The sequence below is a fragment of the Sorex araneus genome, chromosome 9 (assembly GCF_027595985.1).
Source record: "Sorex araneus isolate mSorAra2 chromosome 9, mSorAra2.pri, whole genome shotgun sequence".
Classification (NCBI taxonomy): domain Eukaryota; kingdom Metazoa; phylum Chordata; class Mammalia; order Eulipotyphla; family Soricidae; genus Sorex; species Sorex araneus.
This window is the reverse complement of record NC_073310.1, coordinates 68,512,521-68,525,288: the sequence shown is the minus strand read 5'-3', so window position 1 is coordinate 68,525,288 and position 12,768 is coordinate 68,512,521. Positions and strand designations below refer to the sequence as shown.

Here is a 12,768-nt window from a genome sequence, read left to right as displayed (position 1 = left end):
AAACTAAAAGCCTTCCCTCTAAGATCATGCACAAGGCAAGGTTGCCCACTTTCCCCACTCCTATTCAATATAGTACTGGAAGTCCTGGCCATAGCAGTTAGACAAGAAAAAGATATCAAGGGCATACATATAGGAAAGGAAGAGGTCAAGTTATCATTATTTGCAGACAATATGATACTATACTTAGAAAACCCTAAAGTCTCTACAGAAAAGCTCCTAGAAACAATCGGTCGGTTTTGCCACTAAAGTGGCAGGCTACAAAATCAACACCCGAAAGTCGATGGCTTTCTTATATACAAATAATGAAAGAGACATTTTTTAAAAAATCCCATTCACAATAGTACCTCAGAAAATCAAGTACCTTGGAATCAACTTAACCAAAGAGGTGAAGGACCTATACAAGGAAAATTACAAAACACTGTACTTCAAAATAAATGAGGACACTAGGAAATGGAGACACATCCCCTACTCATGGATAGGGAGAATTAACATTATCAAAATGGCAATACTGCCCAAAGCACTATACAAGTTTAATGCGGTCCCAATAAAGATACCCATGACATTTTTCAAAGAAATAGACAAAACACTCCTGAAATTCATATGGAACAATAAACCCTTACAAATAGCTAAATGAATCCTGGGGGGAAAGATGGGTGGTGTCACCTTCCCCAATTTCAAACTCTACTATAAAGCAGTAGTCATTAAAACAGCATGGTATTGGGATAAAAACAGACCTGCAGACCAATGGAACAGAGTTGAATATCCTGTCACAGACCCCCAAATATATGGCCACTGAATCTCTGACAAAGGAGCAATAAATACAAAGAGGAACAAGGAAAGACACTTCAACAAGTGGTACTGGGAAAACTGGATAACTACCTGCAAAAAAATGAACTCTGACCTCTGTCTAATGCCAGGCACAAAAGTCAGATCAAAGTGGATTAAAGACCTCAGTATCAGACATGAATATATAAGGTTCATAGAAGAAAATGTAGGCAGAACTCTCCATGACATTGAAGCTATAAGGATCTTTAAGGATGAAACAGCACTCAGCATGTAAGTGGAAGCAAACATAAACAAATGGGACTATATCAAACTAAGAAGCTTCTGCACTTCAAAAGACACAGTGAACAAATACAGAAAGAACCCACAGAATGGGAAAGAATTTTTACCCAATACCCATCTAAGGGATTAATATCCAGGATATACAAGACACTAGTAGAATTGTACAAGAAAAAAACCTCCAACCCCATCAAAAAACGGGGAGAAGAAATAAACAGAAGTTTCCTCAAAAAAGAAATACAACTGGCCAAAAGGCACATAAAAAAAATGCTCCACATCGCTAGTCATCAGGGAGATGCAAATCAAAACAACAATGAGATATCATCTCACACCACAGAGACTGGCACACATTCAAAAGAACAATAGCAACCACTGCAGGCATGGATGTGGGGGAAAAGGACGCTCTTTCACTGTTGGTAGGAATGCCGACTGGTCCAGCCTTTCTGGAAAACAATATGGACAGCCCTTCAAAAACTACAAATTGAGCTTCCATATGACCCCACAATACCACTTCTGGGAATATAGCCCAAAGATGCAAAAAAGCACAGGTGAAATGACATCTGTACCTACATGTTCATTGCAGCACTGTTCACAATAGCCAAAATCTGGAAACAACTCAAGTACCCTAGAACAGATGACTGGTTAAAGAAACTTTGGTACATTTATACAATGGAATGCTATGCAGCTGTTAGGAGAGATGAAGTCGTGAAATTTGCTTATAAATGGATAGATGTGGAGAGTCTCATGATAAGTGAAATGAGTCAGAGAGGGACAGATATAGAAGGACTGCACTCATTTGTGGAGTATAGAATAACATCACATGAGGCTGACACCCAAGGACAGTAGATACAAGGGCCAGGAGTATTGCCCCATAGCTGGAAGACTGCTTCATGAGCGAAGGGGAGAAGGCGGATGGAATAGAGAAGTGATCACTAAGAAAATGATGGCTGGAGGAATCAGTCGGGATGGGAGATGTGTGTTGAAAGTAGATAATGGACCAAACACGACGACCTCTCAGTGTCTGTGTTGCAAGCCATAATGCTCAAAAGTAGAGAGAGAGTATGGGGAATATTGTCTGCCATGGAGGCAGGAGGAGAGTGGGAAAGGGGGGGGGGGGTTATACCCGGGATATTGGTGGTGGGGAATGTGCACTGCAGGAGGGATGGGTGTTTGATAATTGTGAGATTGTAACCCAAACATGAAAGCTTGTGGAACTGGAGCAATAGCACAGCAAGTAGGGCAAGTAGTTGCCTTGCACAAGTCAACCTGGGTTCGATTCCCAGCATCCCATGTGGTCCCCTGAGCACCGCCAGGAGTAATTCTTGAGTGCAGAGCCAGGAATAACCCTTGTGCATCACCAGGTGTGACCCAAAATTAAAAAAAAAAAAAAAAACATGAAAGCTTGTAACTATCTCACGGTGATTCAATAAAATTTAAATAAATAAATAAATAAATAAATTCCTGGCTACGTTCTCAGGCCAACTTGTCCTTCCCCATGGGGGTCCTTTCTCTTAATTCATAATGGCTTTCATCAAGACCATGCTTTTATGCTTTCTAGACTGTTCCATTTTGATGCCGAGTAGCTTTGCCACTCGCCCCAGGTCCATCCCAGTCCCATAGCAGGACCTCCCTTTGTGGGGTATTAGGAATTATGTCAACCAAAGCCTGAGTCAGGTCACTGTGACAGATGCCCAGGAGTAGGTAAATTTCAGAGTCAATCAACTCTCAAATATTAGGAGCACAGTATTAATGGTCTTTCTGTGTTTAAGCAAAGAGCATTGTTCTATAATAAAATATGAAAAGGCTATAGGGGAAATAGGAAAGCAAGTAATTCACTACAAATACAAAGTCCAGAATCACCAGACATTTTGATGTATAAGTAACCAAGACTGACTGGAGGACTCTAGTAACTAACACAAAGGAAAGGTGGAAAGGTTAAGGGTAAACTTGGGGGACTAAGGGTGCTCATGAGAGCACTGTAAGCCTCTGAGGGGGGAGGAAAAGGGTGATTCACCGATGACGCCTGAAACACTGAGGCTCAATATCCAACACCACTCCATTTTTAATCTCTGCAATCACGATGCCCCCCTCCCCACGGGCACTTAATAAGTATGGTTTGAGTGAATGGATGACCTTGCCAAACACTCAGATCTCCTTTCTCACATAAAACCTATTTTTAATGCCCAGAACATTCCTCTTCGAGTGGGACAATTAAGCAGTCCTGTCACTCTGAGTGGAGAGCGTGGGCTTCCTTTGTTTCCAGCTGATACAGATTTATCCCTGACATTTCCGAGGCCCCCTCCCACTGCCCCCCGATGAAGGAAATCCGCTTCTGGATGAAGGCTCCTCATTTGCACGGCGTTCCCTCAGATGCATGCCAGAGGAGGAGGAGAGCTCTCAAAGGCCTGGCCCTGCAGAAGAGCAAGCTCCGGGCACCAGGTCAGGGTGCGTGTGTCAGCCGCTGGGAGGAAGGAGGAGACAAGAGAGGCAGCAGAGATCTCTTCATGGGTGCCAGAGAAATGGGGGTTCTGTGGACAGCCACTTCCAAGGACACGTGTCTGGTCAGGAAAAGATCCAGGGAGGCACCCAAGTAGGGGGACACAGCAGGCCGACACCGTGATGGCCAGAGCCAGAGCTTTCTGGGGTACCCGGGCTGGAGTGTGGAGTCAGTGCTTCCTTCCTCCTAGACCCTTCTAGAACACAGCATGTGCCCGTGCAAGAAGATCCAATAAACAATACCGAGAAGCTGGTGTCTCGGGTCCCCTGACTGCCCAAGGCATCAGGGCCATTTCATGAACCTCAAGCTGAGCGGGATGAATGAATCTGCGCCAGAAAAGTTTCCCCACAGAACACGTGACTGGCCCCACCGCCACCCTGGAAGCTCGTCTACCAGCCCTGCTCCAGAGACTCACAAACAAATCCCGAAAGAGAACAACTAGCTACCAAAGTTTCTCGGACACCCAGCGCCAGCTGAGACCTCTGAGGCTGTCTCAGGGTGAGGCTGGCCAAGTTCCAGCCCTGCAGGGGTCCTGGCAGCTGCGCCCATACCCCAAAGCCACTACCATGCCTCAGCCCAGTTGAATATTCTCGGTTTTCTGGAGCGGTACCTCCAAATTCTACAACACTGACACCCCAGTAAGAGCACACCAGGGAGGAAGGGAGGAAGGAAGGAAGGAAGGAAGGAAGGAAGGAAGGAAGGAAGGAAGGAAGGAAGGAAGGAAGGAAGGAAGGAAGGAAGGAAGGAAGGAAGGAAGGGAGGGAGGGAGGGAGGGAGGGAGGGAGGGAGGGAGGAGGGAGGGAAGGAGGGAGGGAGAGAGGGAGGGAGGGAGGGAGGGAGGGAGGGAGGGAGGGAGGAGGGAGGGAGGGAGGGAGGACAGGGGAGGAGAGGGCAGGGGAGGAGAGGGGAGGAAGAAAGGCAGGCAGGCCAGCCCACTCTCCCTGCTTGAAACAATTCATCCTCACCCTCAGGAATCATAAGCCCCAAATGCATACTTGTTTATTGTTTTTTTCTCCCTTTCTGTCCCTGTTTTGAATACACACACAGAGAGATACACGCATGCGCACACACACACCCCAACTTTAAACTGTTCTTTCTTCTTTCCTAATAAACACTAATTGCGTGGTCTACAGGATTGAGAGCAAACTTTTAGCAGTATTATTACCCTCTAACCTCGCTGGAGAACTGCACGAAACAAAACACACATTCCTCTTCCTTCTTTGATTATTGGAGATAAAATGGAATCTCAATGTAGTCTGACTCCCTACACTTGTCTTTTTGGATAAATATCTAATAATCTCTACTTTTATTTCATTTTAAAGATATTCTCTTCATTTAGAGGCTCCATGTCTAGAACTATCACTCATTCACAAGGCAAATGTCTGTTTGCTTCTTGTAATCGGGTTAGGGTCGGCGTCCAGCCTCACTGAAGCTGGCCCGGAGGAGTTGGTGTGGGAGACAGCATCTGTTCACTCTTAATAGGAAAGTTCTGTCCCGAGCACACATCCACGTGCGGAAATGAGCATCTAGCTCCACGCAGGGTGGGTCTGCACCTCACTGCCATCTCAGAACACACAAACCTGATCATCAGGGCCCCCAGCTGCCAGGAGATATAACACGACCATCGGCCCACAGCCAGAGAGACCAGCCCAGGCTCTGCAGTGCCCGGCTGCAGAAAGAGTCCCGCTGGCCTCCGCCTTCTGAGCCACCTGCATCCTCGGCCCTCCTGCCTGCTGCCTGCATTGAAGCTGGGAAGGTGGTCTCTAGGGAGGGAGACCGGCCGGCCCCTGCCACCCAGGGCCAGCTGGAGGACCCCGCTCTCTGGATCCCCACACTCCCTCCCCTGCTGGCCCAGGAGCTGCTCTCTCTGGACTTTGCGCCTTCCTTGAAGCCACTGCGGCAAGAGCAGCAGGAGGCGTTCCCGCCGGTGTCAGCAGCGTTGGCCTGCAGACTTACAGAACCAGTCCTGTGGCCATGCCGGAGCCCCACAAACAGAGCCCAAAGCTGCCGTGTCTATGGGGAAGGGGGCACGGGAAAGCCTCCCACTGCCTGTCCTGGACCACCTCCCACACCCGCTCCCATGCACGGACAGATGCAGCCATCAACCCCCCAGGTCCATGAAGCAGAGAGACTTTCCCCAGTGCCAGGAAACAGAAATGCTTCCCAGCTTCTTCCCGGAGCCGGAGGCTGGGAAGCTCGGGGTCCGGGCCGGCAGGGCCACTGGCTGCAGTGCCATGGGTCATCCAGACACCACTGCATGGGGCCATGCTGCCAAGTACAGAAAGCAGAGCGGGGCGGGCAGACCAGAAGGAGTGGGCAGGTCCAGCAATACAGGGCAGTCCGAAGGCGCCCTTCAAAACTGAGGTGACGCCAGGAACCAGGAGGGGAAGGCGGAGAGCGGGCACACAGGCCATGCAGCCCGCAAAGCCAGCTCAGGCTGAACATGTCATCTGGACATGTGGCTGGGTGGAGACACTCAGCCCACAGCTGCTAACCGGGCACAGGAGCAGAGATGACCGTCCCCATCCCAGCCAGCCATTAGAGGGGCTGAGGAGCGAGCTGCGCATCCTCACACTGGAGACCTCCTTCCCGCAGGCCCTCCCACCCCTCCTGCCTGCGCTTTCCTCGGACTGCGCTCCGGTGTAGAGCAGGCAGCTGCTGCCCCGTGCAAGCACTCTGGAGAGCCGAGCTTCCTCTCGAGGCCTCCCCGGGAGAGGCTGACCCGGTTTCCAGCCTCCTCCTTCTGTCTCCCACAAGACTCGGACGCCCTGGCCGGCCCGGAAAAGTGCGCACCAAGCAGAATGCCAGGCCGACGGTCAGGGTCGGGGGAAGGCTGCTTCCTGGAAACAGGCTGGGGGAGGGTCCTAATCTTCCTCTCTGCAGCTCTGCAGTGCTCCCACAGAGCTGGTAAAGGGGGCCCCGAGCAGCCCTGATGTCTGGGAAAGCATTGCCTCTTAGGGCGGTGGAGTCGGGCTGAGCAGGCAGCGCGGTGGGGGCAGGAACAGTGCCTGCGGCCTCTTTCTGATCATCATGTGCTGGACAGCGACCCACCCTATGGACAGTCCCCACTGCACACCTGTCTGCTGGCCACACCAGGCCAGGGAGGGTGCGCCCACCGCTGCAGTCTAGCACGCTGCTGGCCGTACCCCCATACACAGACGCCCTGCCACCTGGCCCCGAGAAAGCCCTGCTCTGGGGCTGCCCCGAGTGTCCCCACAGATGCCCTCTTGGGGGCCCAGAGCTGGGAAAGGAGGAAAGGGCGTGCTCCTGGGTGTGGCCATCTGCTTCTGATGCACACAGCCCTCTGCTGCCCGATTACCTGGCACAGAAGACAGTGCCCCCACGCCAAAGACCAGAAAGGGGGGGAGAGGGGGGAGAGAGGGGATGGGAGCAGGACAGCTCTGTCCTCTGGCTCCCTCAGCTGAGGGGGCTGGCCAGACTGGGGCTGGGAGAGCCTGGTCCTGGTAGCCCATTATGATATGTGAAGCCTGAGGTCCAGAGCGGGCCCTTGTAGGACCAGGGTTCTCACCCTGACCAGCACCAGCACCTGAGTCACCCCTGGCCACTCACTTCTCCCAGAGTCGGGGGTCCTCCTGGGCGAAACAGGGGTGATCTGCCAAATGCCCTTCAATCTCACCATGCATGCACACTCACCACTCATGTACACACACATGCACACACAGTCATTGCACACATGCATGCGTATACATGCACACATACATGTGTGCACACATAAACACATGCACGCATACATGTAAGCACATACACATGTGCATGAACACAATGTGCTGATGCACATACGCACTCACTCATGTTTACTCACATTCTCATGCACACGCACACTCGTGCACACACATGCACACACCTGTGCACCCACACACATGCACACCCTCGTGCACTCTCACACACAGCCTTGTGAGGAGGCAGAAGCAGCATCAGACCTGCGGGAACGAGGCAGCGGGGCCCCCTCGGACAGGCCAGCTCCTGCTCTCCACGGGCTCGGGGCCGAGACTGCAAGGATCTCAGAGGAGGGGCTGCTCCCTGCGTTTCTTTCTCTCAATGAAGCAGGTTGCTAGGGCAGGAGGGTGTGTGGGAGGGGGGAGGGGCAGGACAGGGGGCCGAGCTCTCATGACGCAGTGCTGACCCGCTGCATGCGAGTGGGACTCACCTCCCGGAGTAGATGCAGTGCCACTGGTCTGTGGCACTTCACAGGGGAAACTTCTGCTACCCAGCTGGAAACACAACAGCCCACTGAGCACCAGGACAGGAGCTGCAGACCCCAGCAGAGCGAGCTCAGGGCTTGTTCCCAGGGCAGAGCTCCCAGTCCTGAAGCTGCCACCGACCAGCCCGGCCGCCCACACACACCCTTGGCATCCGCAGCCCGGAGGGAAAGCCACACAGGGTAAGACGGTCGGGCTCCCCGAGGGGAGGCAAGGGGAGGCGTGGGCTCCGGGGTCCAGGCTGCACACCCCACGGGGACGAGGGAGTGGGAAGAAGCCAGGGCAGACTCTCCATAGAGGGGTGGGGGACAAGCCTGACCCCGTGCTCTGCTTAGCACAGGGGCTGCCCGGGAGGGAGGAGCTCAGGGCCTCACCAGGCGGGTGAGCGGAGGGCGCTCAGACCTCACAGCCGGGGGCCTGGTCCTCTGCTCTGCTGGACTCGGTGGGGGGGGGGGAGTCTGTGGGGCTCAGTGCTGCCTGGGAAAGGGCCCGAAAAGTCACTTATGCAGTGTGCCTTCAACATCCAGGTTTCCTGAGCTCCTGTTTGCAAGATCCTGCTCAGAGAACCATCTAGCACAGACACACACAGACACACACAGACACACACCACACACAAACATACACAGACACAACACACACATACCAAAAAGCACATCAAAAGCACATCCAACACACACAGACACACACCATACACAAACATACAATACATACCACACAGGCACACATACAGACACAGACACATACCACAGAGAGAGAGAGAAGCACACACACACACAACAACACCCACCCCGCCACACACACAGATCCCTCACAGCTGAGAATGAGTGAAATAAACAGTGAATACAAACCCCTCTGGTGACCAGAGATCTCTAGAACATGATATATTTCCAGGCAGCACATCAGGTTCATGCACACAGGCACATACATACATGCACACACAAGTACCAGCACACACGTAGGTACACACACACCCACCAGGCAAGCATGAGAGACAAAGCTGGTTAGTGAGGTAAAATCCCTTTTGAAATGCTCACAGCCCATAAATGCTGGTAGGATGGGCACTGGTCCTGCCTTCCTTGTGGGGGCCGGGGTGGGGGGCCTTCCTCTCAGAGGGACATGGGGGTGGGGTAGGGGGCATGCAGCAGAGTGGGGCCATGCTGGCATGGAGAGAAATGGGGGCCCTGCAGGGGGTGGAAGGGCAGTGACAGGCTGGAGGGGCATGGGAGCATGCAGGGGGGCAGTGCTGGCACTGGAGGGGCAGAGGGGCCATGCAGGGGGGCAGTGCTGGCACTGGAGGGCAGAGGGGCCATGCAGGGGGGCAGTGCTGGCACTGGAGGGGCATTGGGGCATGCAGGGGGGCAGTGCTGGCACTGGAGGGGCAGAGGGGCCATGCAGGGGGGGGCAGTGCTGGCACTGGAGGGGCATTGGGGCATGCAGGGGGGCAGTGCTGGCACTGGAGGGGCAGAGGGGCCATGCAGGGGGGCAGTGCTGGCACTGGAGGGGCATTGGGGCATGCAGGGGGGCAGTGCTGGCACTGGAGGGGCAGAGGGGCCATGCAGGGGGGGCAGTGCTGGCACTGGAGGGGCAGAGGGGCCATGCAGGGGGGGGCAGTGCTGGCACTGGAGGGGCATTGGGGCATGCAGGGGGGCAGTGCTGGCACTGGAGGGGCAGAGGGGCATGCAGGGGGGCAGTGCTGGCACTGGAGGGGCAGAGGGGCCATGCAGGGGGGGCAGTGCTGGCACTGGAGGGGCATTGGGGCATGCAGGGGGGCAGTGCTGGCACTGGAGGGCAGAGGGGCCATGCAGGAGGGCAGTGCTGGCACTGGCACTCAGAGCTGGCTCCCAGAGCCCGAGTGCATCTTCTCGGGGTCCTCGAGCCCTCAGGCATCCAGGCTAGGTGGGTTCTGACGGGGGCGGAACAGAGGACAGAGGGAGGCCTGCAGGCGCCTCCAAGTGTGTGCTGTCCTCTGCAGGTGCGGCCCAGGAGTCTTGGCAGGGGTTGGTGAAGATCAGCTTACCAGACAAAAATGGTTTTGCTTTAAAAGCTATTTATTGGTTAGGGCACCAGGATTTTCATCGTTGCTCCCTACTGAGTTTCAGGCACGATGCTCCAGCGCCAGCCCCTCCATTTCTCTCCGCTTCCCTCCGCCAGTGCCCGCAGGTGCCCACTGCCAGCCTGCATCCTTGGCACACGTTTCAATGCTGGTCATTGCAGTTGTGTCTCCAGCTTGCAATGGTGCAGCCCGTGTTCAGATACACACACACCTCGCTGTACACCATGGTGCAAGCCAACCCCATTCCCGGAACATCATCCCTCTCTTCTTACACCCCCTCGGTTTTTCCTTCCCCGCCCTTCTCATTCCTCTGCTCAAGGGCCAGAGGTTAAACGGGCACACCCCCACCTCTTTGGGTCCAGGCACCCTCTCCTCCTTGCTCACGGATACGTGAGGTCGCCCGGAATCTGCCCTTCTTCTGACTCACTTCCCTGGATGTGAGCCCCTCACAGCTGCACCCAAGTGGCAGCGAAGTTCCTGCCTCCCTCCACCCTTCCTCACCGCTGCAGGACCCCCATTGTGTGCACCCCACACTTTCACCATGCATCTTGCTGGGGCGCCTGGGCTGGCTCCACGTGCAGCACCGTGCTCAGTGCTGCAGTGAGTGGGGCTGTGCCTCGTCCTTTGAAACAAATATTTTTGTGGACACTCTCTTCAAACAAAGAGGAAGTGCACTTTCCCGCACTCTCCCCCAGGGCAGGGAACCTGAGTGGGCAGGGCTCAGGGAGGGAGTCCTCAGAGTGGGGTCCAGGGCCCACAGCCTCCGCCTCTCCGAGAGACGCCACCGGCTAGCTTGGACGCTGCTCACCGGGCTCCCACACCCCTGCCCAGGGCTCAGCTCCCACCTGCTAGTTCTGGGCCAAGACATGAGAAGTCTCCGCCTTCGAGGGTGCCGCCCCTCTCCGGCCAGCACTGAGCCCCCTCTCTTCTCCCGCCCTCTGTGCTCCAGGGAGAGATGCTGGCCCTCGCCCGGTTCCTGCTGCTGCTGCTGCTGCTGCCGACCAGCACCCCTGGTCTGGGTTTCTCCCATAAGTTCTACAAAGTCAAGTCATTCTCCAGCTGCGTCAACAAGGCCCTGTCGGAGGCCAAGAGAAGCAGGTCGGAGGAGGCCCTGCTGCTGAGCGCAAGGGGGTTCCCGGCCCTGGGTGAGGAGGGCCACAAGGGGAGAAGGACCCCCGAGGGCTCAGGGGCTGGCGGGCAGGCTGCAAGCTACGAAGGCCCATCCCTGGCGCAGCTCAGGGGAAAGCTGGCCCAGGACAAGACCCAGAGAGACCGGCGAGCCCAGTTCAGTCTGTCCCTGGACGTCCCCACCAACATTATGAACATCCTCTTCGACATTGCCAAGGCCAAGAACGTGCGGGCCAAGGCAGCAGCCAACGCGCACCTGCTGGCCCAGGTTGGGCGGAAGAAGTAGGTGCAGAGAGGCCAGGTGGGGCCCCGGGCCAGGATGGGGTGCAGGGCTCAGGGCTGTGTTTCAGGGGCAAGGGCTGCCAATTCCCTGCCTTGCAGATGCGCACTCAAGCTCTGGCATCACCCACCCTCCATCTCTGCCTCTCCCCAGCCATCCCGGCACCTCTGGAGACAGTTCCCCACTCCACACCAGCCCCAGCTGGGCACGCTGACCCCCTCACCTCCTGCCTCCCTCTGGTCTGATTAAACCAATGGCTTCTTCACCAAGGGCTTGTCTCTTTCTGCCTTCAGCTGGCCAGGGAGGGGGCCAGTCCCTGCAACTCTCCAGCACACAAGGGACATGCTGCAGGGGTCTCCGAGCTGTTCACACTTGCTCTAGCACCTCTGCCTGGCTCAGGTCACTCCAGGGCACCTCCAGGGACCTGCTGCCAAAGCCGCCCTGGGTGGGAGGGGCTGGGAGGTGGCTGGGCTCAACTGCCCCACTGAGGCCCCACCCAATCCTGCACAAGAAGGGTACTGGGGACGGCGTGACCTGAATTAGTGTAGCAAACGGACAGGCAAGGAGACAATGGGCCTGTCCCGGGAGGACAGGCTTGGGGCATCCAAGGGCACACAGGGCACCAACCAGAACTTTGGCAGGGCCGGGGAAGACTCCTGGGGAGGGCCGGGCTGCACTCACTGCATGGCCAAGTATGGAGACACACACAGGCAAATGCCTTTACCTAGGCACACATGTTCACATGAACACCCATGCACCCAAACATGCACACACATATACACATGCGCACACTCACACACACATGTGCACACTGACACACACATGCACACACTCGCACACATACATATCCACACACTCACACACATATACACATGCACACACACATACACTGTGCACACTCACACACATGCACGCAGCACACTCACACACATGCACGCACACTCATACACACACATACATATATGTACATATGCTCGAACATGCACATATACACAAGTGCCCACATGCAAGTGCACACACGAGCCATCTACCATCAAGAGTGGCATCCAGTGACAGATATGCAGTACATCTGGAAAAACATTTGTCTCGTGTAAGTGGGTAAGTTGTGGGTCAGCACCGGAAGGGCTCGTGAGAGAGAGCTGAGGGGACTCTCGGGAGTGGCCCCAGAAGCACCGCTGTCCCCACAGTCAGGAGGCCAGCAGTGCACTCCAGCTCTGGGGGATAGGTCTGAGCTGGAGCCGCCCTGAACTCCACCCAGCCTGGGGTGATTCTGGGAACATGCAGGCTCCCCCATGGGCACTTCCCTGTGTCCCCGTGGCTGTCTGTGGCTTTCTCCCCAGCCGAGGCTCTGACTGATGCAGGACAGATGGCAGACGGTGTGGTGTGGTCAGCACCTGGGTGGCCTGCATCTGAGAGGATGCCTGTGTCCTGTCCCAGGAGGCCCCAACACAGCCGGGCTGTCAGTGATACCTGACTGTGGCCTCTGAGGGCCCCTGCTGAGTGTGGCAGGCTCAGAGGGCCCAGGGGA

At 55.3% G+C, this 12,768-nt stretch overlaps 1 protein-coding gene across 1 annotated transcript; it reads left to right on the top strand.

Annotated features, from left to right (window-relative positions):
- The first annotated feature begins 7,880 nt into the window (after window positions 1-7,880).
- Window positions 7,881-11,246, top strand: UCN3 (urocortin 3). Its single transcript, XM_004605449.2, has 2 exons — window positions 7,881-7,961; window positions 10,782-11,246. The coding sequence occupies exon 2, from the start codon at window positions 10,788-10,790 to the stop codon at window positions 11,244-11,246; it is 459 nt and encodes a 152-aa protein (XP_004605506.2). The 5' UTR covers window positions 7,881-7,961; window positions 10,782-10,787.
- The last annotated feature ends 1,522 nt before the right edge of the window (window positions 11,247-12,768 follow it).